The sequence below is a fragment of the Pan troglodytes genome, chromosome 3 (genome assembly GCF_028858775.2).
Source record: "Pan troglodytes isolate AG18354 chromosome 3, NHGRI_mPanTro3-v2.0_pri, whole genome shotgun sequence".
NCBI lineage: Eukaryota > Metazoa > Chordata > Mammalia > Primates > Hominidae > Pan > Pan troglodytes.
Window position 1 is genome coordinate 82,167,011 of NC_072401.2, and position 27,323 is coordinate 82,194,333.

Genomic DNA, 27,323 nt, shown 5'->3' on the forward strand with positions numbered 1-27,323 from the left:
CTCCTTAGATTGTGACATAATACTTTTAGAAACTTTCTTTCTGACAACTTTTATCCCTGCCCCCAAAAGATAAAGCAGCATTCAGTGTCCTTTCCAGTTCTAAGACCTCATGTGCCTCCATGACCTACATTCAAATCATTATCTTCTGTGGAGATGGTGCTGTTGTGTTGAATTCTCCCCTTTGCCTGCCTACTTGATTCTACAGAAGGAAAGTCACTTCATGGGACCCCTCTGTGTGTTAAGGTATGCTTGCTGAGAGTCTGGTGGCCTGACTGATGGGAGGCATCAACACAGTGTGCCATGTACAGCCATGAAGTGACATAAGCATGGGGAAAAAGACAGACGACCCCTCACAGTTCAGGGAAGGATGGTGATGGGCTGCTGCTTATGTTAAGTCAGTAATAGTCACATGCACATTATTCTTCTAGTAATTAGACTTAATTTGTTGAACATTTTCCCCAGCTTTGTCCCAAGAAGGGTTTAAAGTGCTTGATTTTCACAAGTAGTCCTTCCAGCTCATCCACAAATCAATGTCCAGCTGGGTGCAGTGACTCAAGCTTGTAATCCCAGCAGTTTGGGAGGCTGGTGGGAGGATTGCTTGAGCCCTGAAGTTTGAGACCAGTTTGGGAAACATAGTGAAACCTCTTCCCTACAAAAAAGTAAACAATTAGCCAACCATTGTAGCAAGCACCTATAGTCACAGATACTCCAAAGGCTGAGGTGGGAAGACCACCTGAGCCCAAGAGATCAAGGCTACAGTGAGCATGATCGCACCACTGCACTTTGGCCTGGGCAACTGAGAGAGATCCTGTCTCAAAAAAGAAAAAAAATCCTATTTTTAAGCCTTAAAGATCAAGGTGGCAGTGAGCAGCGATCAAACCACTGTACTTTGCCTTGGCAACTGAGAGAGACTTTGTCTCAAAAAAGAAAACAAACAAACAAAAAAATATTTCCTATTTCTAAGCCTTAAAAAGGTAAGACATTTTTAATTATTTTAACTCCATAGTGAAACTTTCTTATATTACCCCAAATTCTATTTTTTATCAAAATTTAGGGAAAACAATTTAGAGAAATGTTTTTATTAAGCAACATAGTTTACAAATGGAGGTAATTTCCCACTGCATAGATACCATGTTTTTTTTAAGTTGAGGTTCTTCATGTGTATTTTCCCACTTTCATTAATCTCTTCTTTTTATCTTACATACTTTTTTTCTTAGATTTGCCCAGCCAATAACTTCTTGTTTTAAATGTTTCATAAAAAGTATTTGGGAGTATTCATATGAAAATGATGGTTGTTTTCATAATTGTGTCCTTCTTTGTAGGATCCAAATCTAAAAAAATAAAAAATAAATAAAAAGTCATTGGCATGTAAAAACCATTCAGAAAGGTATGTTCTTATGTAAAATTTCAACCATAAAATAAAATAGCAAATGAATAAATAAAAAAGATTCATGCATATAGGAAAGGCAAACTAAAATTTTAACCCCCAAAGTCCTCTTTTCATGGTTATGGATAATTCCAAAAGCGCAACTGTTTAAGAATTATTGGCTAACATTGCTGAAAAATAAGTCCAGATTTTCTCTCTCATCTTGAGTTTGAATAATATTCTCTTATAGGCAAAGGGGCCATTAAACCTGAAATGCTATTCATGTTACATTTATGCATATAAAAATCTATTTTGGCAGAACTTCTAAATTTTCTACATGTGTTAAGGTGCTGCAGATTAACTCTTTGCACATGAATAACTATTTAATTATACAGCTCTGGTTGATATGATAGAATACAAAAGACACTAGGAAGAAAGCTAAGACTTGCACATAAGAGGCCACTTCCTTCCTTTTCTTCATAAGCAACCATAATATCTAACCTCTATAATGTAAGAGACAGGAGACCTGCTTCCTTTGTCATCTTAAAAGAATAATAACAAGGAATATCAAATTTAACATCACCTTTGATTCTGCTATTTCACATCTAGAGCTAGACCCTAAGGAAGTAATCAAGGTTATGCTCAAATAGATAAGAATTCCTTAGAAGACTTTTTATAATAATAAAATAATAAATATGCAAAAATAACAAAATCGATTAGCTAAATGTTGGTGCATCCATACAATGAAATATTATGCAATGATTAAAACATATTTTAAGAAGAATACTTTATTATGGAATGAAGTTCATAATATACTATTTGGATGAAAGAATCAGATTAGCAAATAGAACAAAAGCACACATATACACACAGATATACGCACATACATATATGTGTCATACATTTACAAAAGAAGGATAATTGTGTGATGTATAGATATATATAAGAGTTGTGTCAACAAGATGGCAAAATAGGACTTTCCAGTGCTTGTCCCTGTAGAAACATCCATTTGAACAACTATCCATGCACAAAAATATCTTCACAAGAGCTGAAGATTTCAGATGAGAGATTATAGCATTTGAATGTATTAGAGAAATAAGAAAAGTCTCATTGAGAAGGGTAAGAAGGACAACTTCACATTACTTCTATCACTCCTCCCCCAAGACTAGGTAGCATAGTAAGTAGAGAGATAGATACTCTCTGCATAGGGTAAAATGAGTGAAGTAAGCACCCAACTTTGCCACAGACCCCAGCACCAGGTCCAGGCCAATGAACATTGGCACCAGGCTGGCACCCACAGACCAAGCTTCCAGGCCCACCTAAACACCAGGCCAGCCCCAACAACCCCAGTCCCTAAGCCGGCCCTAGCAAATTCAGGCTCCATCCCCACCCAAGGCTCCAGACTGGCATCAGTGTCGGGCCACCCCCAAAAGCCCCAGATTCCAGGCCAGAACACATGGACCCAACCTTTATGCCTACCCCAGCTCCAGGCCAGCCCTGTGGTCCCTGACTCCAGTGCCCATGGACCTGGCCTCCAGAGCAATACCCACAGACCCAGGCTCCAAGCCCAACCTGGTGCTAGGTTGGCCCCTATGCAACCAGCTCCAGGCCACCCCTCATAACCCCAGGCACCAGGACAGCATTGCCAGTTCCAGGTTCTAGACTGGCCCTGTGAACCCAGGCTTTAACCCACCCGAGCTCCAGACCAGTCCCTGCAGCCCAGGTAACAGAATCTAGGCCTGCTCCAGCAATTCCAGAGTACAGGCCCAACATAGGAGACCCCAGCACTGGGTTTAACATAGAAGGCCTAGGCTCCATGGGCCCAGGTTGCAGATCTATCCCAATGGATCCAGGCACCAGGTTCATTCCAGCACCAGGGTGGCTCCTGCAGACTCAGGCTGAAGGCCTAACCCCACACATCTACCCCAGGAATCAGGTTGGCTCTCATGGACCCAGACTTCAAGTCCAGTCCCTATTGACACAGGCTCCAGGCCCATCCCAATGGACCCCAGCACCAGGCTGGCCCCCATAGACCCAGGCACAAAGCCTATCCACTTGCTGATCCAGGCACCAAGCAAGTTGGCCCAAGAACTCTAGCATAAGTCCACCCATGAGCCCAGCTAGATAGCCCACTGAGAATCTTTGGACCAGCCAACTGGTAAAGTCATTCCCTGCCAAAGCCAATCTGTAAAGACTAGAAGAGATGCCCACTTTTTCAAATGTACAGATACCAGGGCATGTCCATAAAGATCATAAATAATCAAGGAAACATGATACTACCAAAGGAACAAATAAAGCACAAGTAACTGATGCTAATGAAAAACAGCATAATGAAAAATTCAAAATAATCATCTTGAAGCTAAGTGAGCTACAAGAGAACACAGATAGACAACTAAACAAAATAAGAAAAAAGAGTACATAAACAGAATGAAAAGTTCAATAAAGAGATAGAAGTCACAAAAAAGAACCAAACAGAAATTCTAGAGCTAAGGAACATCATAACTAAACTGAAAAATTCAATAAAGAGATTCAACAGCAGACTCAATCAAGGAGAAGAATCAGAGAGCTCAAAGTCTGGTCATTCAAAATTACCCAACCAGAGTAATAGAAAAAAGAATGAAAAAGTGAAGATAGCCTACAGAAATTATAGGTCATCATTAAGTAAACCAATATACACCTTACTGGTGTTTCAGAAGAAGCAGAGAAAGAAGGAAAAAGGGAGAGAAAGCTTACTTTTAAAAAAGCAGCTGAACTTTCCAAATTTGGAGAGGAAGATTAACATGCAGATCCATGAAGCCCAAATAACTCCCAAATATATTAAATATAAAGAGAGTGCTACCAAGACACATTATAATCAAATTTTTAAAAATCAAAGACAAAAAGAAAATTTTGCAGGCAACAAGAGAAAAGCAAAGAGAAAAAACATTCAAGGGAACCCCTATAAGACTATCAGTGTGTTTCTCAGTAGAAACCTTGCAGGCCAAAAGAAATTGAGATGATGTATTCAAAGTGCTAAAAGAAAGCAACTGCCTACCAAGAATACTATGTAGCAAGGCTGTCCTTCAGGGACAAGGAAAGGTAAGGACTTTCCCAAAGAGACAAAAGCTGCAGGAGTTCATCGTCATTAGATGCACTTTATGAGAAATGCTAATGGGAGTTTTTCAAGTTGAAATGAAAGGACATTAACAATGTGAACACATATGAAAGTATAAAACTTATTGTAAAGGTAATAATAGAGTCAAATTCAGAAAACATTAATACTTTAATGCTGATGCAGCATCATTTTTAACTCCAGTGTAAAAGTTAAAAGATAAATATTAAAATAACTATATCTACAAAAATTTGTTAATGGGTACATGATATATAAAATACATGAATTGTGACATCAATAACATAAAATGTAGTGGGAGGAAAAGCTAAATCTCAGTTTTTATATGCAGCAGACAAAGTTGTTTTCAGCTTAAAATAAATAGTTATGTTTTATGTAAGACTCATAGTATCTACAAATAAAAAACCTATAGTAGATACACAGATGATAAAGAGAAAGCAATCAAAGCATACTGTTACCAAAAAACTCATCAAATCATAAGGGAAAAGAGGAAGAATAGAATGAAGGAACTGTAAAACAGTCAGAAAACAATTCTTTAAATGGCAATACTAAGTCCTTAACTATCAGTAATTACTTTAAATGTAAATGGATTAAATTCTTTAATCAAAAGACAGAGTGAAAAAAATAAGTTATAAGAAATTGCTGCCTATAAAAAAAACTCACTTTAGCTTTAAGGATATACATAGACTGAAAGTGAAGGTTTGGAAAGATATTCCATGCAAATGATAACCAAAAGAGATGAGGGATGGCTCTACTTAGACAAAGTAGACTTTAAGTCAAAAACTGTCAGAAGAGACAAAGAAGGTCATTATACTAAAGTGCTCAATTCATCAATATAATATAATAATTATAAATATATGTGCACCCACCATCAGAGCACCTAAATATATGAAGAAAATATTAACAGAACCAAAGGGAGAACTAGACAGCAATACAATAGTAGTAGGGGACTCCAATAACCCACTTCCAACAATGGATAAATCATTCAAATAGAAAATCAACAAGGAAACAGTAGACTTGAACAACACTATAGACCAAATCGACCTAACATACATAGAGAGCATTTCACCCAACAGCCGCAGAGTATACATTCTTTTCAAGTGCAAATGAAAGGAAAATAAATCTTGGGACCCCAAAATCACTAAGCTAGCGGGAAAAGTCAAGCTGAGAACCGCTTAGGGCAAACCTGCCTCCCATTCTATTTGAAGTCATCCCTCTGCTCACTGAGATAAATGCATATCTTACTGCCTCTTTCAGAGAGGCTAATCAGAAACTCAAAAGAATGCAACCATTTGTCTCTTACATATGAACTGAAAGCCTCCTTTCTGCTTCGAGATGTCCTGCCTTTGCTTCCAGTTGTCCTGCCTTCCCGGACTGAACCAATGTTCATCTTACGTATGTTGATTGATGTCTCATGTCTCCCTAAAATATATAAAACCAAGCTGTACTCTGACCACCTTAGGCACATGTCGTCAGGACCTCCTGAGGCTGTGTCACAGGTGTGCATCCTTAACTTTGGCAAAATAAACTTCCTAAATTGACTGAGAACTGTCTCAGATTTTGGGGGTTCACACATTCATGGAACATTCTCCAGGACAAATCTTATGTTAGGCCACAAAACAAGCCTTAACAAATTCAAGAATACTGAAATCATTTTGAGTAGCCTTTCCAACAACAATAGTTAAATTATAAATTAATAAGAGGAAAATTGGAAAATTCACAAATATGTAGAAATTCAACAACACTTTCCTAAACAGACAATGGATCAAAGAAGAAATCAAAAGGAAAGATTTAAATTATGTTGAGACAAATAAAAATGGAAACACAATGTACCAAAACTTACAGGATGTAGCAAACACGGTTTTAAAAGGGAATTTTGTAGCAATAAACACCTACCTTAAGAAAAAATAAAGACATCAAACAACCTAACTTTATACCTGTGGGAGTAGAAAAAGAACAAAGCCTGAAGTCAACAAAAGGAAGTAAATAATAAATATTAGAGAAAAAATAATGAAATAGATGATAGAAAAATAAAAAAAAATATGAAACTAAGAGTTGGTTTTTTGAAAAGATAAAATGGATAAAGTGTTAGCTAGACTTACTAAGAAAAAAGAGAGAAAATCAAATTAATAAAATTATAAATCAGTATGGAGATGTTACAACTGATACCACAGAAACACAAATAATCATAAGTGACTACTATGAGCAATAATATGCCAAAAAATTGGATAGCCTAAAAGAAAGAAATGGACCAGTTCATAGTAACAAACAATCTACCAAGACTGACTCATGAAGAAATTCAAAATCTGAACAGTTCAATAATGCATAAGGAAATTGAACTGGTAATCAAAATCCTCCTCAGAAGCAAAAAGCCCAGACCCAATTGCCTCACTGGTGAATTCTACAAAACATCTAAAGAAAAATTAGGTTGACCATAGTGGCTCATGCCTGTAATCCCAGCACCTTGGGAGGCCAAGGCAGGCAGATCACCTGAGGTCAGGAGTTCAAGACCAGCCTGGCCAACATGGCGAAACCCTATCTCTACCAAAAGTACAAAAATTAGCTGGGTGTGGTGGTAGGCGCCTATAATCGCAGCTACTCAGAAGGCTGAGGCAGGAGAATTGCTTCAACCTAGGAGGTGGAAGTTGCAGTAAGCTGAAATCGTGCCATTGCATTCCAGCATGGGTGACAAGAGTGAGACTCTATCTCAAAAAAAAAAAAAATGAAAGAAAAATTAAAGCCCATCCTTCTCAAACTCTTTCATAATTGAAGAGGAGGGAACACCTGCAAATTCAGTTTATGAGGCCATTATTAGCCTGATACCAAAGCCAGACAAGGATGCTACAAGAAAATGATAAGCCAATATCCCTAATGGACACACATGTAGAAAATCCTTAACAAAATACCAGCAAACTGAATTCAACAGTACCTTAAAAGGATCCTACACCCTGATCAAGGGGGATTTATCCTTGGGATGCAAGGATAGTTAAATATATGCAAATCAATAAATATGATACAATGTATTAACAGGGTAAAAGACAAAAATCATATGATCATCTCAATAGATGCAGAAAAAGCATCTGAAAAATTCAACATCTTTTCATGATAAAAACTCTCAACAAATTAGGCATAGCAGAAATAGACCTCATCATAACAAAGGCCATATATGACAACCCACAGCTAACATCATACTCAGTGATTAAAAGTTGAAAGCTTTTTCTCTGGGATCAGGATCAAGAAAAGGATGCCCACTCTCAGCACTTCTATTCAACACAGTACTGAAAGTCCTAGCTAGAGCAATTAAGCAAGTAAAAGGAATAAAATACATCTAAATTGGAAAGGAAAAAGTTAAATTGTCCCTATTTGCAGGTGACATGCATATATATATATATATATATCCCTAAAAACTCCACTAAAAAAACTGAAAAACTGTTAGAATTAATAAATTCAGTAAATTTGCAGGATACAAAAGCAGCATACAAAAATCAGTAGCATTTCTATGTACTACCAATGAACTATCTGAAAAAGAAATCAAGAAAACAATCCCATTTACAATAGCATCAAAAAATACTTAGGAATAAATTTAACCAAGGAGGTGAAACACCTGTACACTGAAAACCACAAAATAATGATGAAAGAAATTGAAGACCACAAATTAATGGAAACATATCTGGTGTTCATGAATTGGAATAATCAATATTGTTAAAATATTCATACTACCAAAAGCAATCTGCAGATTCAATGTAATCCTTATCAAAATTCCAATGACATTTTTCACAGGAATAGAAAAATCAACCCTAAAATTTGTATAAGACCACAAAACACCTCAAGCAGCCTAAGCAATCACAAGCAAAAAGAACAAAGCTGGAGGCATCATGCTACCAGATTCCAAAATACACTACAAACCTGTAGTAATTAAAACAGTATGGTACTGGCAAAAAAACAGATATATAGATCAATAGAACAGAATAGAGAGCCTAGAAATAAATCCACACATTTACAGTCAATTGATCTTTGACAAAGGTACCCCAAACACACAATGGGGAAAGGACAACCTTTTCAATAAGCAATGTTGGGGGAACTGGGTATCCACATGCAGAAGACTGAAACTGGACTCTTACCTCATACCATATACAAAAATCAACTCAAAATAGATTAAAGATTTTGGGGCTTGAAACTGTGAAACTACTAGAAGAAAACATCTAGAAAAACCTTCAACATTGGTCTGGGCAATGATTTTTTAAATATGATCCCTAAAGCACAGGAAACAATAGCAAAAATAGACAAGTGGGATTCTATCGAACTAACAAGCTTCTATATAGCAAAGAAAACAATCAACAGACTGAAGAGACAACCTATAGGATGAGAGAATATATTTACAAACTATATAGGTTGAGTATTCTTTATCCAAAATCACTGGGACCAGAAGTATTTCAGATTTTGGATTCATTTTTGGAATATTTGCATTATACTTACTGTTTGAGCATCCCAAATCCAAAAGTACAAAATCTGAAATGCCCCAAGCATTTCCTTAGAGCACTGTGTCAGTGCTCAAAAAGTTTTGAATTTTGGAGCATTTCAGATTTTGGCTTTTTTTACTTGAGATGTTCAACCTATATATGATAAACGGCTAATATCCAAAACATATAGGGAACTCAAAAAACTTAATAGCAAGAAAGCAAACTGATTTTTTAAAATGAGCAAAGGACATGAAAAATATTTCTCAAAAGAAGACATCCAAGTGGCCAGCTAGTATGTGAAGAAATGCTCATCACTAATCAAAGAAATACAAATTAAAAGCGCAATGAGACATTACCTCACACCTGTTAAAATGGCTAGTACCAAAAAGGCAAAAGACAGCAAATGCTGGCAGGAGATGTACAGCAAAAGGAACCCTTGTTCACTGTTGTGGGAATGTAAATTAGTATAGCCATATTATGGAAAACATTACCAAAGTTCCTTTAAAAATTAAAAATAGAACTACCATATGATCCAGCAATCCCACTTCTTGGTATATATCCAAAGGAAAGAAATTAATGTTGAAGAAATATCTGTACTCCCACATTCACTGCAGCATTTTTCACTATAGCCAAGAAATATAATTAACCTAAGTGTCCATTGACAGATGAATGGATAAAGAAAATGCAGCTATACACAAACATACATATGTATGGAATAGTATTCAGCCTGAAAAGAGGAAATCTTGTCATTTGCAACAACATGGATGAACCTAGAGGACATCATGCTAAGTGAAGTAATCCAGGCACAGAAAGGTAAATACTTCATTATCTCATTTATATGTAGAATCTGAAAAAATTGAACTCATGGAAGCAAAGAGTAGAATGGTGGTTGGCAGGGGCTGGGGGAGATGAGGGTTGAGAAGATGTTGGTGAAATGATACAACGTTTCAATTAGACAGGATGAAAAATTTCTGGAGATCTATTGTAAAGCATTGTGACTATAGTTAATAATAATGTATTTTATATTTGAAAATTGCTAAGGTGTGATTAATATTACTTGTATATTTGAAAATTGCTTAAATATTCTCATCACAGTTTTAAAATTAAGGCATGCCTTCTATTTATGCCTTTACTATTTTCGTAATTAAACTGAGTGGGAAAGCAAATCTAGCTCCCTTCACAGTTGGTTTGGATCAATCTGCAGTTGTGGTTAGCCAAAAATATTTTATTTGGATTTCTCCGCACTCCTGCTATGTGAAGAATAACGACACAAGAAAATCCTTTTCTTCTCTGATTTTTTAGCTTCCATTTAAGAAACCATCTCAATCAGCAAAAGGAGGGAATCCTTCTATTTTACTTCTACCATTACTACTGCAAATACTAATGTTGCTATTGCAGCTACTGTTAAACAATAAGCACTCACTATGCACTACTCTAAGAACTTTTTGTGCCATTCATACCTCACATAGCCTTAGGAAGTAGCCACTACTATTTTTCCCATTTTTAGATGAGGCACTTGAGGCTCAGAGAGGTTAAGCAACTGGCCCACAGTTACCAAGCTGTTCACTGGCAAGAGTGAGGATTTGAACCAGACAGATGACCCCAAGGCCCGCGGTTTCCTAGTCACATTACACTTACACAGGGCAAGATCAATACAGGAATTGGAACAAATCTAGACTTGGTGATAACTCTCCTCATATTCATCACCTACACTTTGGTACAATTTTTTCTTGTTGTAAGGAGGGACAAAGAAGAAAAAGAGAATGGAGAAATTTCTTTTTTCCCCCAAAAAAATGAGAAATGTTTATTAGCTGGTAAAAGCAGTAGAAATGTCAAATAATAATAATGTATACGATATGTTCTGTCTTTGGCTTTATGTAGAAGTTTCCTCTCATTATCCAGTCATGGGGGAGAAAAGAGCACATACTCCAACTCATATGTTTTGCTGCAAATAGATTTCTCTTTTAAAAACAAAACAAGGCCAGGCACGGTGGCTCACACCTGTAATCCCAGCCCTTTGGGAGGCAGAGGCAGGTGGGTCACCTGAGGTCAGGCTTTCGAGACCAGCCTGACCAATATGGTGAAACCCTGTCTTTACTAAAAATACAAAAATTAGCCAGGCATCAGGGCGTGCACCTGTAGTCCCAGCTACTCAGGAGGCTGAGACAGGAGAATTGCTTTAACCCAGGAGGCAGAGGTTGCAGTGAGCTGAGATCATGCCACTGCACTCCAGCCTGGGTGACAGAGCAAGACTCCATCTCAAAAAAAATTGTATTTCACATGGTAATGAATTTTTCACATGTGATGTAAATGAATTATCCATCATCCACAGTCTCAATCCTAACTGCACATTAGAATAACCTGGAAATAATTTTTTAAATTCCACAGCCCAGATACCACCCCAGGAGGTCCTGATAAATTGGTCTGGGGTGGGGCCCAGGCAGTGGTATTTTTTAAAAGCTGTCCAGGTGAATCTAATGTGCAGCCAGAGCAGAGAATACCAGCAACCCAACGATGCTAACAGGCTGTCTCCCCACTTATTAGTTCCATCACTCACTAGCCATGTGACCCCAGTGAAGTTACTTCATGTTCTTAAGCTTGAGCTTCCTCATCTATTAAAAGGGGATAATAAGAGGACCAACCAATAAGGATTAATTGAGACAACACAAAAAGCACCTATAACAGGGTCTGGGACATAGGAGCATTCAAATACTAGCTATCATGGAGGTGACAGTGATGATGATGGTGATGATGTTCATGATGATAATGATGATGATGATGCTGTGAACTTTTTTAACCTGAGGTTACAACATATTTCTTGATTCCAGAAAGCAAGCACCGTAACTTCAACCCAAACCAGATTTTATCATCTTTGTCACAGTCTCCCTTACCTGGAATAAACCTCTAGGACAAAATATAATTTCTAGCTCATTTTGAGGTAATATGTAGGTTCCATAGAGGGATGCAGTAGCTCATAACTGGAACTACAGCATAAAGGAACTCACCTGGGATTAAAATGAATTTTCTCAGGAACTTCTCTGCGGTCTATGACCACTTTCTGGTTGTCTCTATAATTAGTGGGGTCATCAGGGATCCTAAATTTTGCCATCTGAATTTCTGAATCACTCAGTTCAGCATGGGAGATTCTTGCATAACCCAACCTGTAGCAGAAACAGAAATGGTTTGTAAAGATTTTATTATTGTATAGAAATCTAACGAGATCCAAGTGATACCACCTTTGTTATTAAACCAGTTTCCCACTTCTAACTCTACTCTGTATATCACAACTGGAATTAACTTAAATTGTTAATCTAAATATTGGCAAAATATTGCTTTTATGATATAAATGAATAAAGAATATGTACATAGATTTAATTAAGTAACTATTCTTAGCAACCTTACTTTACTTTTTTTATACTAATGAATATTCTAGCCATACAAATTGCCTCCCACACAATCATGTTTTGAGTTAATAACAGGAATTCTTCAGAATGACAGGGGTGTTCACCTTCTTTCTTACCTTTAAAAATCCAAATGCCACATGCATATTTTCAGCCTACTTTCAAGTCTGAAATCAAAGATTTTATATATCTGAAAAAATTCCATATCCCGTTTTGGCTTAGAGCTTTCAATTCCTGGGGAAATTCAACGCACTTTGTAGACATTATGCAAAGAGTTCTTATTTGAGAAGCTCGTGGAAAACACGGGGAACCATGAACAACAAAGAATTCATTTTATTTTATTACATTGTGCTCTTAGAGAAAAAAAGACTTAGGTCAGCTTCAGTCATTCGTTTATTCAATGAAGCACATATGTATGTATATGGAGTGCCTACTACATGCAGGCACTGTTCTGGGTGTTGGGGAATAAGTCGTGAATAAAATGAAGTCCTTGCCCTCATGGAACTTTCATTCTAGTAGGGAAGGATGCATTAAACACATATGTATGTTTACAATCAGTCAGGTAGTGATAGATAAGTAAGCACTGGGGTGAATGCAGTGTAAGAAGGACAGGCAGTGATGAGTAGGAGAGGTTGCTATATTATGGTGGATGGTCAGGGCATACCTCTGCAATAGTGACACTACAGCAAAAACTTCAATGAAGGGAGGGATCAAGCCATACAGATACTGGAGGAATGGTGTTTAGGGAAGGGGAACCACAAATGCAAAGGTCCTGAGGTGGAAATATGCTTGGTGTTTTGCGGGCCAACTCCACCATGACCGGAGTGAAGTGCATAAGAGGGAATATGCAAAGCCTTCCTCACAGGCCACTATGAAGACCTCAGTTTGTTGTTGTTGTTGTTGTTGTTGTTGTTGTTGTTGTTGCTGTTGTTGTTGCTGTTTTTTTTTTTTTAGAGTGAGATAAGAATCCATCAGAGGGGTTTGAAGCAGAGGTCTGTGACAGCTACCAGGTAGAGAATCACCTTCAGGGAAAGGGTCAAAGCAGGGAGACAAGTTATGAGGCCACTGCAATAACTTAGGTAAAAGATGATGGGGGCTTGGACCTGAGTGGCAGGAGAAGAGAAGCACTTAAAACAAAGCCAATGCCTGTAACTCCATGCAAAATAGAAACAGAAACCCAGAGTAGGACCAGCAGAAGCAGCAAGTCTGCCCATTGGGAAAGGTAAGTAGAGCTGTGACTGAACATCAGATGTGACTCTGAGCTGTCAGACAGCTTAATGCATTCTCTGGGCTCAAGTCCTAAATCTGTGCACTTCTGTGTAATTCTAGGTCACTGTCTTTAGCAAATCTAGGTTATTTATTCCCAAATCTCTAAGATCAAAGTTCTGATCCATTTAACAGACACTGCCTTCAAAAATACACCAAAAGCCTTGAAACTGAAGAATCTGACAATCCAAATCTTCCATTAAAACAGAGGATCTCCCATTGTTGTCCAATAAGTATTTATTAAGCACCTAATACCTACTACATGTAGGGCATTGAATTTGGTGATTGAGATGAAAGCTTACAAAATTAGTTTTGTGGACAGAAACTGAAAAACCCTAGTTCCTAACTTCATTAATATGGGAATTTTTTAAATTACCTTCCTATTTTGTGTTCCCCCCAAAATTCATTTGTTGAAGCTCTAACCCCCAGTGTGGCCATATTTGGAGACATATCTTCTAAGGAAATAATTAAGGTTAAATGAGGTCATAAGTGCAGGGGGGACCTGATCCTAAAGGATTAATGGCTTTATAAGAAGAGACACCAGAGAGCTCACTCTCTCTCTGCAGGCACAACCCAAGGAAAGGCCATGTGGGCACATGGCAAGAAGGCAGTTATTGGCAACCCAAGGGGACAGTCCTAACCAGACACCAACCCTGCTGGCACCTTAATCTTGGTCTTAGAACCTACAGAACTGCAAGAAAATTAATTTCTGTTGTTTAGACAACCAAGTCTATGGTATTTTGTTATGTCACAGAGTATTAAATTCATACATAAAGAAATATATATATATGATATCATATTTTATATATATACTTTATATATACATGAATGTGTGTGTGTGTATATATATATACAGAGTTTATATATATATACACACAGAGTGTATATATATACACACACAGAGTGTATATATATATATACACACACAGAGTGTATATATATATATACACACACAGAGTGTATATATATATATATACACACACAGAGTGTATATATATATATACACACACAGAGTGTATATATATATATATACACACAGAGTGTATATATATATATATACACACAGAGTGTATATATATATATACACACAGAGTGTATATATATATATACACACACAGAGTGTATATATATATATACACACACAGAGTGTATATATATATATATACACACAGAGTGTATATATATATATACACACAGAGTGTATATATATATATACACACACAGAGTGTATATATATATATATACACACAGAGTGTATATATATATATACACACAGAGTGTATATATATATATACACACACAGAGTGTATATATATATACACACACAGAGTGTATATATATATATACACACACAGAGTGTATATATATATATACACACACAGAGTGTATATATATATACACACACAGAGTGTATATATATATATACACACACACAGAGTGTATATATATATATATACACACACAGAGTGTATATATATATACACACACAGTGTATATATATATACACACACAGTGTATATATATATACACACACAGAGTGTATATATATATATACACACACAGAGTGTATATATATATATACACACACAGAGTGTATATATATATATATACACACACAGAGTGTATATATATATATACACACACAGAGTGTATATATATATATACACACACACAGTGTATATATATATATATATACACACACAGAGTGTATATATATACACACACAGAGTGTACATATATATATATATATATATATATATATATATATATATATATATATAAACTCTGCCATCCCATTCTCCTAAGGAGAGGTAATAAAGGTTTCAGAGCCCAACAATGAGCTATTATGGGCACCAGTTACTATAAATACCACTGTTCCTTGGTTCCCAACATTTTTTGAAACTTGGAATTAAACCTATTTCAGCCTATATGAAAAGTTGTTTTCTAGAATTTCTGATATCTCAATTGCTTTAACAAATATTTAAACAGAAACAGTGTTTTCAATCTTAGATATAAAATATTTAACAAAACTCACCCTTCAGCACCTTCTCTCCTACCGTAACACTTTGGAAACACCAAATTATAGTCAAGCTATCTGTTCCACAGCTATTTGGGCATGTGATGCTCCTTTTAGAGTTTCTGAGTTAGTGGTGTAAACCAAAACAATCTTAGCATCTCAAGGGCCTCCTTGGCCCACCTCAGTAAGCATATGGCTCCATGGAGTTGTCCAAGAACCAGTAAGGTCACTATTTTACTTAATAATGTCCAAAGTGCTTGCTAAGGATCCCTAGATCCTTACAAGATCTGTTCTCTTCCCTGCCTGCCCACACACTCTCTCCTTCCCTCCTCGGCCGCCCCTCACCCCACTCCACCCCAACCCTCTCCAGCCCCACTAGCCTCACTTTTCCTCAAACATATGCAGCACTCCTGCATTGGGGCTTTTGCACTAGCTCAGCCCACTACCTCAGAAGGAGGTATCTTCTGCCAGGTGGCCAAATGGCTCCCTCCTTCCAATCTTGGCTGAAATGTCATCTTCTTAGTAAGACCTACCCAGCTCCCTACTTACAATTGCACCCCACCTCCATATTCTGGAAGCTCCTTCCCCTGCTCAGTTTTTCCCACCACTCTCATCATCTTCTAAAATAGATCATCCTGTAATTATTTATCATGATTTTTGTCCATCCTCCCTCCACCAGCATAGAGATCCTTCTCTGTTTTGTTTACAGCTTTACCCCTGTTGCCTGGCATCCATTCTGCTAGATCAATACTTGTTGAATGGCAAATGGAGTCTAGAGCAAGAGAAACTAACAATTTGCTTTCACTGGACTGTAACTCATAACCAAACAAGCCATATCCCCACTGGGAGAGGAGTTGAATCCATGATTCTATATCATCCCAGAAAGCAACCATTTTCTCTCATAAATGTAGGCCACAGATCTTAGAAGATAAAGTTACTTAAAGAGATCCATTAACGTCGGCCCCTATCTTCAGGCAGGCAATGCCAAGATGCCTTTTGGTGATAAACTGCTCTATATGGAGAAAAGACTAAGGCTCAGGGAAGTCTGTCCTAGGAGGCCACACCAGGGCTCCCCACATTGTCCCCAAGATGGCAGTTAGAGGGCTCAGGTCAAATACCTCCAGACAGATTCTGTCCTAACAGGAGAACCCTTGAGTGTTTCAGGGAAGGTCTCCAGCATGTTCCCTCTGTGGAAGAACTTTGTATGTAGAGGAACCTGTGAATCAACTCACTGTGTACATCATCTACCACCACCTGCCATACTCACATCACTTCTCTCACTCTACTCCAGCGACACTGGCCTCCTTGCTCTTACCCCGCAACATCCAGCATCCTCCTCTCAAACTTTCCCCGCCTCCCCTGCCTGAAGTGCTCTTCCTCAGGGTATGCACAGGTGGGGTCCCTCCTTCCACTTGAGGTGCTGCCAAGATTTCACTCCATCATTCCTCACCCACTTTTTATAACCTACCACAGCCACCCCCACACACCCTGCCTTCTCACCTGGATTTATTATTTTTCTTTCATCATGCATATCTCCACCTGTCATAGCTTGTCATTTCTTATCTGCTTATTTTATGTCTCCTTCCACTGCAATGTAAGTTCTACAACAGTCAAGGATTTTGTTTTTTTCCTATTATATTCCCACTCCCAAGAACAACACCCAGTACATAAAGAGGATTTAGTAAACATTTATTGGATAAATGAATGAATGAATGAATGAATGGTTAGTCCCTCTTTTTTGGCATTAAACTGTTCCTTGCTTTATTGATACAAATACTGCCTTCAAAACTGATTTATACAGTTACATATTTGAATTTTAAAATCTCAGCTGTATTATTTTGGATCACATATGTATGTATACAGTCATGTGTCACTTAACAAGAATGCATTCTAAGAAATGTGGATTGTGCACATGTACCCTAAAACTTACAGTATAATAATAATAAATAAATAAATAAAAAAGAAGTTGAGAGTAGAATAGTGGTTACCAGCAATGGGGGAGAACAGGGAGAAGGGAGAGGTGGGGAGATGTTAGTCAATGGGTACAATGTTACAGTTAGGAGGAATAAGTTCTTATATTCTATTCACAGTAGGTTACAACAATGTACTATACATTTCAAATAGAAAAGAGGATTTTGAATATTCTTACAACAAAGAAATGATAAATGTTTAAGGTAACTGATATGCAAATTATAATGATTTGATCAGTATACATACAAGTATTGGAATACCACATTGTACCCCCCCAATAAATGTGTACAATTATTATGTGTCGATTTAAAAAATAAAAATATATTAAAAAAAAAGAAAGAAATGTGTCATAAGGCGATTTCATCATTGTGTGGACATCATAGTGCATACTTATACAAGCCTGGATGGTATAGCCTACTACACACCTAAGCTATATGGTATGGCCTATTGCTCCTAGGCTACAAACCTGTACTGCATGTAACTGTACTGAATATTGTAGACAACTGTAACACCATGGTAAGTATTTGTGTATCTAAACATAGAAAAGGTACAATAAAAGTATGATATTATAATCTTATCAACTACCATTGTAGATGTGGTCTGTTATTGAACAAAAATATCATTAAGCAGCACATGACTCTATGTATCCAAATATGTATTATCCAAGTATATCATACACACACATACGCATGTATATGATATACTCGGGTAATATTTTTATGTGGAATGATATTTTTTAAATACAATTTACCTATAGAGCTCACTACAGTATAGTAATGGCCCCATCAAATTAGTTAACTTACCCAGGATTATTGATTAGAAGCTGGCAAGGCTGGAACTCAAGCCCAGGACTTTCTCATCCAATGGCCCGTGATGTTTCCACTAACCCATACATTCAAAAATGGTGCCATTCCTCCCATGTGTTGACAGCTACATATTCACCATGCCTAATAGCCTACACAGTACCCTCTTATATAATTAAACTTAATTTGCTTAGCTATTTCTACTTTTGTAAATTATGAGACTATGCCTTGAAAAAGATGTTAAACTGTATAGTCAAATCAATGTTTATAAACATTGATTGCTTTTTATAAAAAGCAACAAAAATTAATTGCTTCCATAAAGTTCTTTTTCCTTCTTGGACAGACCCAAAAGATCACATTAATAATAGATTAAAAACAAAATCAAACCCCTGTGCTCACCTGATCAGCCCTCGATACATAATGTATTCACACCATCTGTCATAATCAGTGCTGTCGATATCCTAATAAAGAGCAGAGAGGAGAATGTTTAAAGCATAAAAAGCAAAGTTCTATTCCACATTGCCAAAAAACGTGTGAGCTACATGATAAATATCTCTTTGTACATGCTGTTTTCTCTTCCTGGCTCCTACTGATCTTTCTTGGTCCAAATTATTTGCTCATTCTACATATATTTATTGAGCACCTACTGTGCGCCCATCTAGCTTCTGTACCACATGCTAAGAAAACAAAGAGGAAGGAGGTCTGGAGAGTGACTCAGATAAATCAACGATTACAAAATAGCCCCTGACTCCTGGCAGCTTTCCAGGTCTCTCATCCCCAGCAGCACTGACTGCACCTTCATTGGTCATCCTGTACAGTACTTTACACACACTAGTTATGCCATCGTGCCAGGTATCTGTTTCTATGTCTCCATCCTTCCACACCTGCACAGAGGGAATCTTAAGCACTTTTGGCCAACCTGTCACTTAGCATAAAACCTGGCATTGAGCAGGTGTTCCATCTGTGTTTCTTAAATTGAATCATGGAAATAAAAACACTTGGGGAGCAATCACGAGTCTTTTTGATGTTGAGGGCTTGGGACCAGGGTTATTATTCATCAAAGAAAAAGAACAGAAACATATTCTTTTCTATCATGTGTTGGGAAAACTATAAATATGAGGTGTTTATTCTGAAGAAAGAAACCTCCATTTTATTCTGTTTAAATATCTTATAAATAAAAAATATACCTGACTTTTCACCACTTCTGAATTTTACTATTAACATTTAATTAAAAACACATTTTTAGATCACTAAAAGAATACATCACAATTTATTATATAATTCTTCATTTTTTTCTTAAGCTTAGTGGTAGACACATGGATGTCTATTAATTAATCTTTATTGTTGTTTATAGTACACACATACATATACCTTTTGTATACATAAAAATTATAATAAATTTTTTAAATTAAATTTAAAATGTTGATGAAGGAAATAAAGAAGCACTGTTCCGGTTTGTCTTGGGAAAATAGAAAACTTTAGTATTGGGAATAATAAACTAAATAGATAAATAAATAATAAATAAATCTATTTAACTATCATTTTGTTTATCAGATTTTTTAAAGATGCTGTAAGACTTGCAAAAAAATTTTAAAAATAAAGATGCTATAAAGTTTTAAGACTGCAGAATTTAAATACTCATTTCTTTAAGAGAAAAATCTGTTCATCCAAGCATTAATGATTAAAACTCTTCTCCACATTAATAAACTTCCTCCTAGAGAAAGCAATATAAGAATCCAGTACCAATTTTGACACAGCTTTTGATCACGACAGTGGAAACCAAGAGAGGATTAGATGAAAATCAAATCAAATTCTCCTTCCTTAATACCATGTACATCCCTCACACACACTCACGTGCACATGCACACACACAATATAAGAATGCCCTATTAGGATGCCATTTTTACATAGACTTGCCAAATTTCATCTTGTCTAATATTCGTTTGTGCTTCATAGACCATGTACTTACGCGTTTCTCTTATTTGATTTTCAACATACAGCCAGACACACATAATATATGTCATGTAAGTCTGAGGGCTTTGCAGATGTTATCTTCTATTTCATCCTCAACCCTATGATTCCATAGATATCACTCTCACCACTTTGCAGATGTGGAACTTGAGGTCCAGAAAGGCTAAGTAACTTGCCCCAAGGTCACACAGCTGGTAAATGCAGCATCATCTAGGCTAGTAAATAATGACAGACCATGAGAAGAGAGAGAGGTCCAGCACCAGGGCCCAGACGCCTGTGTGGGGCTATCTTAGACCCTCCTGCCATAAGTAAGCCATCAGCTGACTGCATAGGAGAACCCAGGCAAGAACAGAAAACCACCCAGTCAACCCAAAGAATCATGAGAATATTCGATTATTACTGTTTTAAGCCACTACGTTTTGAGGTGGTTTGTTACACAGTGATAAATAATTGATACAGTCTCTGTGATTACACACTTTCCAGGTTTTCCTCTTCTGAAATCTCGTTACTCCCTTTCCTGAAATAATCTGTCTTCTCTTCCTTCACCTACACCCCCAAGATAGCCACATTCAATGTGACTTCATCAGGGCTTTATTTGGTCTTCCTTTTGCACTTCTCTAACTCTAGCACTCTAATTTGCACTTCTCTAATTACTAGCAATACCACTCACTTCCATGGCTTCAACGCTTCCCTACATGGTGGCCACTCCTTAATCTATAACTCTAGTTCTCACTGCCCTTCTGGATTCCAGATCTGTATATGCACCTGCCTATTGGACATCTCCATTAATGTCCCACAGATGCCTCAAACTCAGCCCAAAGCTGAACTCATCTTCCTTGTAAAACATTTCTTTCTTTTGTATTCTCTATAAAAATAAATGTCAGTATCATAATCCCTCTGACCAGACCCAGAAATCAGGGATCCATCTGTGGCTCCAAGGCTAAGTTATACAAGGCAATACAGGCTTTTTCTTGTTCTCTTGGGATACTCACTATTGGAAATCAGCTGCAAGGCAGAGAGGAGGCCCAAGTAGCCCATGGTGAGGAACCCGGGTCCACAGCCCAAAGCACCAATTTGCCACCTGTGACTCATCTACTGAGTAGGTCCTCCAGTCCCTAGTTGAGCCTCCTAGCTGATCCTGCATGGAGCAGACATGAACTATCCCCATTGAGCCCTGTCTGAAGTCCAGATTCATGAGCAAATAGATGACTGCTGTTGTTTTAACACTCTAATTTCTGTCTATCCAAAAAATGCAGAGACTAACTCATCTTCCTAACATCTGCCTTGCCCTTCTTCCAAAATTATGGTATTTTAGCTGTGAATATGGCCATCAGGACTAAACACTGCACCTCTCAACTTTCTGTACAGCAAGGTATGGCCATTAGACTAAATTTCTGCCGGTGAAATATAAGTAGAAGTGTTACAGATCAGTTTCTGGGACTTGCCTTCAGAGGATCTGGCATATGCTCTTGGCCCCTTCTTTATCCCTTCCTCTATCCTGCTAACTAGAACTTAAAGGCTGCTGGTTTGGGAACAGAGGCCTTGTCAAATGGAACCACAAGGTAGAACACAGATTCCAAACACCACACAGTGCCATTCCAGTGCTGATTCACCTGCCCACACTTTTACATAAAGAAATACATCTCCTTAAGCTGATGAGCAACTTCAGCAAAGTCTCAGGATACAAAATCAATGTGCAAAAATCACAAGCATTCTTATACACCAATAACAGACAAACAGAGAGCTAAATCATGAGTGAACTCCCATTCACAATTGCTTCAAAGAGAATAAAATACCTAGGAATCCAACTTACAAGGGATGTGAAGGACCTCTTCAAGGAGAACTACAAACCACTGCTCAAGGAAATAAAAGAGGATACAAACAAATGGAAGAACATTCCATGCTCATGGGTAGGAAGAATCAATATCGTGAAAATGGCCATACTGCCCAAGGTAATTTATAGATTCAATGTCATCCCCATCAGGCTACCAATGACTTTCTTCACAGAATTGGAAAAAACTACTTTAAAGTTCATATGGAACCAAAAAAGAGCCCGCATTGCCAAGTCAATCCTAAGCCAAAAGAACAAAGCTGGAGGCATCATGCTACCTGACTTCAAACTATACTACAAGTCTACAGTAACCAAAACAGCATGGTACTGGTACCAAAACAGAGACATAGATCAATGGAAGAGAACAGAGCCCTCAGAAATAATGCCGCATATCTACAACTATCTGATCTTTGAAAAACCTGACAAAAACAAGCCATGGGGAAAGGATTCCCTGTTTAATAAATGGTGCTGGGAAAACTGGCTAACCATATGCAGAAAGCTGAAACTGGATCCCTTCCTTACATCTTATACAAAAATTAATTCAAGATGGATTAAAGACTTACATGTTAGACCTAAAACCATAAAAACCCTAGAAGAAAACCTAGGCAATACCATTCAGGACATAGGCATGGGCAAGGACTTCATGTCTAAAACACCAAAAGCAATGGCAACAAAAGCCAAAATTGACAAATGGGATCTAATTAAACTAAAGACCTTCTGCACAGCAAAAGAAACTACCATCAGAGTGAACAGGCAACCTACAGAATGGGAGAAAATTTTCAAAACCTACTCATCTGACAAAGGGCTAATATCCAGGATCTACAATGAACTCAAACAAATTTACAAGAAAAAAACAAAAAACCCCATCAAAAAGTGGGCCAAGGATATGAACAGACACTTCTCAAAAGAAGACATTTATGCAGCCAAAAGACACATGAAAAAATGCTCATCATCACTGGCCATCAGAGAAATGCAAATCAAAACCACAATGAGATACCATCTCACACCAATTAGAATGGCTATCATTAAAAAGTCAGGAAAGGACAGGTGCTGGAGAGGATGTGGAGAAATAGGAACACTTTTACACTGTTGGTGGGACTGTAAACTAGTTCAACCATTGTGGAAGTCAGTGTGGCAATTCCTCAGGAATCTAGAACTAGAAATACCATTTGACCCAGCCATCCCATTACTGGGTATATACCCAAAGGATTATAAATCATGCTGCTATTAAGACACATGCACACGTATGTTTATTGCGGCACTATTCACAATAGCAAAGACTTGGAACCAACCCAAATGTCCAACAATGATAGACTGGATTAAGAAAATGTGGCACATATACACCATGGAATACTATGCAGCCATAAAAAATGATGAATTCATGTCCTTTGTAGGGACATGGATGAAACTGGAAACCATCATTCTCAGCAAACTATCGCATGGAGAAAAAACCAAACACCGCATGTTCTCACTCATTGGTGGGAACTGAACAATGAGAACACATGGACACAGGAAGGGGAACATCACACTCTGGAGACTGTTGTGGGGTGTGGGGACGGGGGAGGGATAGCATTAGGAGATATACCTAATGCTAAATGACGAGTTAATGGGTGCAGCATACCAACATGGCACATGTATACATATGTAACAAACCTGCACAATGTGCACATGTACCCTAAAACTTAAAGTATAATAATAATAAAATTTTTTAAAAATCAGAAAAAAAAAGAAATACACTCTCTGTTATTTCTGTCACATGCAGAAAATTCTCATCATGCCATGCTCTTTAACCTGTCATCCAAACTCTGTAAATAATGTTACACCCTAAGAAGAGTTAAAGTAGTAAAATCAACATAAGACAGATAAGCTTTTTTCTCTGCAGATATTATCTCAAGACATGAAGTTGAAAATGGAATGAAAGGGACCAAGACATCTGCATAGGGCATAACTAAACATAACAATCATATTTCTCATTCTAAATTAATTCATTTGGCATTATAGTATATATATATATCTCAGTATATATATATCAGTGTATATATATATCAGTATATATATATATATCAGTATATATATCAGTGTATATATATATCAGTATATATATATATCAGTATATATATATCAGTGTATATATATATCAGTATATATATATCAGTATATATATATCAGTCCCCTGAGAATTTGATTTGTGTGGCAGTTCCCCAGAACATGATTATATTCTGGTACACTGACAAATTCAAGTGTTTCAGACCTGAAAAGTTAGAGTAATTCAGTGTCATCTGCTGTGGCCCTGTTGGATAATTAGCCATTCTCTCTGTGTGGCATTTCATTTTGTTTTACTCTCAATTCTTTTTTTAATTTTTATTTATTTATTATTTATTTATTTATTTAATTTATTTATATATTTTTTTGAGACAGAGTCTCGCTCTGTCACCCAGGCTGGAGTGTAGTGGTGCGATCTCAGCTCACTGCAAGCTCCACGTCTCAGATTCCTGCCATTCTCCTGCCTCAGCCTCCCAAGTAGCTGGGACTACAGGCACCTGCCACCATGCCCGGCTAATTTTTTATATTTTTAGTAGAGATGGGGTTTCACCATGTTAACCAGGATGGTCTCAATCTCCTGACCTCGTGATCCGCCCACCTCAGCCTCCCAAAGTGCTGTTATTACAGGCGTGAGCCACCGCACCCAGCCCCATAATTAACTTTCATAATGTGGCAGATTGTGTTTTCTAAACATGGCTACAACAAAATCTCACTTTCCATTAGTATTCTTGTCTTGTGGTTTTGATATTCCTCCCATCAAGAATTTAATGTGATCAGACTTGTAATGACAGTGGAAGTAACAGTATATGACTTACAAGGCTATGCCATACAAAGCAAAACAGATTTTTTCTGGTTCTCTTGGGATATTCACTATTGAAAGCCAGCACCATGCAGGGAGGAAGCCTAAGTAGCCCATGGCGAGGAACCAGGGTCCCAAGCCTAAAGCACAACTTGCGACCTATAAATCACCTATGAAGTAGATCCTCCAGTCCTTGGTTGAGACACCTAGTTGACCCTGCATGGAACAGAGATGAGCTACCCCCATTGAGCCCTGTCCACACTGGAGATTCATGAGCAAATAGATGATTGCTGTTGTTTTAAGCTCGCATGTTTTGTGGTGATTTTCTAGGCGGCAGTAGATAGACTGCACATTAAATTGTTAGGTGAGGTTGGTTTTTTTAAAAACATGAAAGAAAAAGAATTGTTTTACTTAATAAATTAGAAATCCTATTAAGATTATGTTACCTTCACATTGCCATGTTCAGTGAGCTGTAGATAATCTCTGGAGCCAGGTGCTGAAGTGATATATCCCAGAAATATCACTTGATTAGAGCTACTTTTCAGTAGTTTTGAAACAGCAATAGCCTGCAGTTTCCTGTCGAGGTCATCTCTAAAAAATGTAAAAATATGACCCTTTATTGTATTTGTAAAACAAACTTTAAAAAGCCTTAGGTACCTAAGTTGCCAAAGACTATCTGCATATAGTGAAGAAGCCCAGAGTCATTCCTACTCGGGCAACTGTCTTAACATTATACAAATGAACAAGACCTAGATACAGCGCTTCAAATGAATAGGCTGACAGACATTTGGCTAAGAACAGGACCTTTCTTCACAAATCATTTGGAGTCAAGTCAATTTAAAGATCTACTCTAAATACAGCATTTGTTCAACTTTTCATCAGAAGAAATGAAATCACTAACGTGATAGCTCACCATCAGTATTACAGCTAAAGAATTAGTAGTTTAAAAAAGTAAAAAGAGCCAGGAATACTGGTAAGATGAAGAATCCTGACATTCACAGAGCCCATCAGGCTTATGTAACCTAAGCTCCTTCAACTGAACACTTTTTTTTTTTTTTTTTTTTTTGAGACAGAGTCTCACACTGTCACCCGGACTGGAGTGCAATGGCACAATCTCGGCTCACTGGAACCTCCACCTCCTGCATTCATGCAATTCTCCCGCCTCAGCCTCCTGAGTAACTGGCATGACAGGTGCACACCACCATGCCCAACTTAATTTTTGTATTTTTAGTAGAGACAGCATTTTGCATGTTGGGCAGGCTGGTCTTGAATTCCTGGCCTCAAGCAATCCACCCACCTTGTTTCCCAAAGTGCTGGGATTACAGGCGTGAGCCACTGTGCACAGCCCAACTGAACACTTTCTGAAAGCCTCCTTGGCTCTCCTGCTCAAACACCGGCTGAACATGGTGCTTTTATTATGCTAAGCACTGTAAACCTATAACTGAGATACTTAGGTGGGTACATCAAGCTTCTGGGGAGTTTAGGGGAAAATAGGACATCATATTTTACATGATCTAGCCAGGAAAACAGAAACACCCTAGATGTTTCAAACAAATTGAATTTAATATAGGGAATTGGTTAGCTAGGTGATGGGAAGCCAGATAGGAGTCAATGAGGCAATCAGAGATTAATAACAATAAGAAACCAGTACCACCTCTACAGCTACAGGGAAAACAGGAGGTGATATTATCAGAGTCCAGAAGCCAGCACCGACTAGTGGGAGATGTAGCAATGGAGGAGGCTTTCCAGAGGAGCTGGGACCATACAAAGAAGAGCTGGAGCCACAGAAGAGACTCAGCTCCTCCCAGAGACACCAGAGGAAGCAGAGAGAGAAGGAGAAAAATACACTAGCTTCTCTACTCCCTCCAACCTTGCACTAGTGCCTCCCATTGGCTAAACCTACCCAGAAGCCAGAAGGCAAGGGACTGTGGGAAATGCAGTTCTCTGCAATGCATAGCTGAGAGTAAGAGCAAGGAATGGAGCCCAGAACAGATAGGCAGTAGTCAAACACAGGCATTTACATAGAATGGTAGCTAATACATGAGTGTTAAGGGGGAAAATGACAAAGAAAAATAGAAGATCACCAAGCACTGAGAAGACTGGAGAAACCTTGTTGAGTTAGGATCTCAAGACAGGACTGAGTTGGATAAAAATAGTTGAGGGCTATTAAAAGATGTCTCAAGAAATAAAAGAGTGAAAAGAACGGCCATTTGTTAAACCCCTTTGCTACTGAATGCTCACAACAGAAGGCAGGTGGTAGCTCTATTTTTAAATGAGGTTAATATG

At 37.6% G+C, this 27,323-nt stretch overlaps 1 protein-coding gene across 1 annotated transcript in view; it reads right to left on the reverse strand.

Annotated features, from left to right (window-relative positions):
• Window positions 1-1,116: 1,116 nt before the first annotated feature.
• The window catches only part of CWH43 (cell wall biogenesis 43 C-terminal homolog), a 76,181-nt gene continuing 49,974 nt past the window's right edge, over window positions 1,117-27,323 (reverse strand). The window contains exons 13-16 of the mRNA XM_517303.5: window positions 25,484-25,628; window positions 18,793-18,854; window positions 11,941-12,096; window positions 1,117-1,331 (exon numbers count right to left, since the gene is read on the reverse strand). Of these exons, the coding sequence (XP_517303.3) occupies window positions 1,253-1,331; window positions 11,941-12,096; window positions 18,793-18,854; window positions 25,484-25,628 (442 nt within the window). The 3' untranslated portion in view covers window positions 1,117-1,252. The remainder of the gene's footprint in view (window positions 1,332-11,940; window positions 12,097-18,792; window positions 18,855-25,483; window positions 25,629-27,323) is intronic.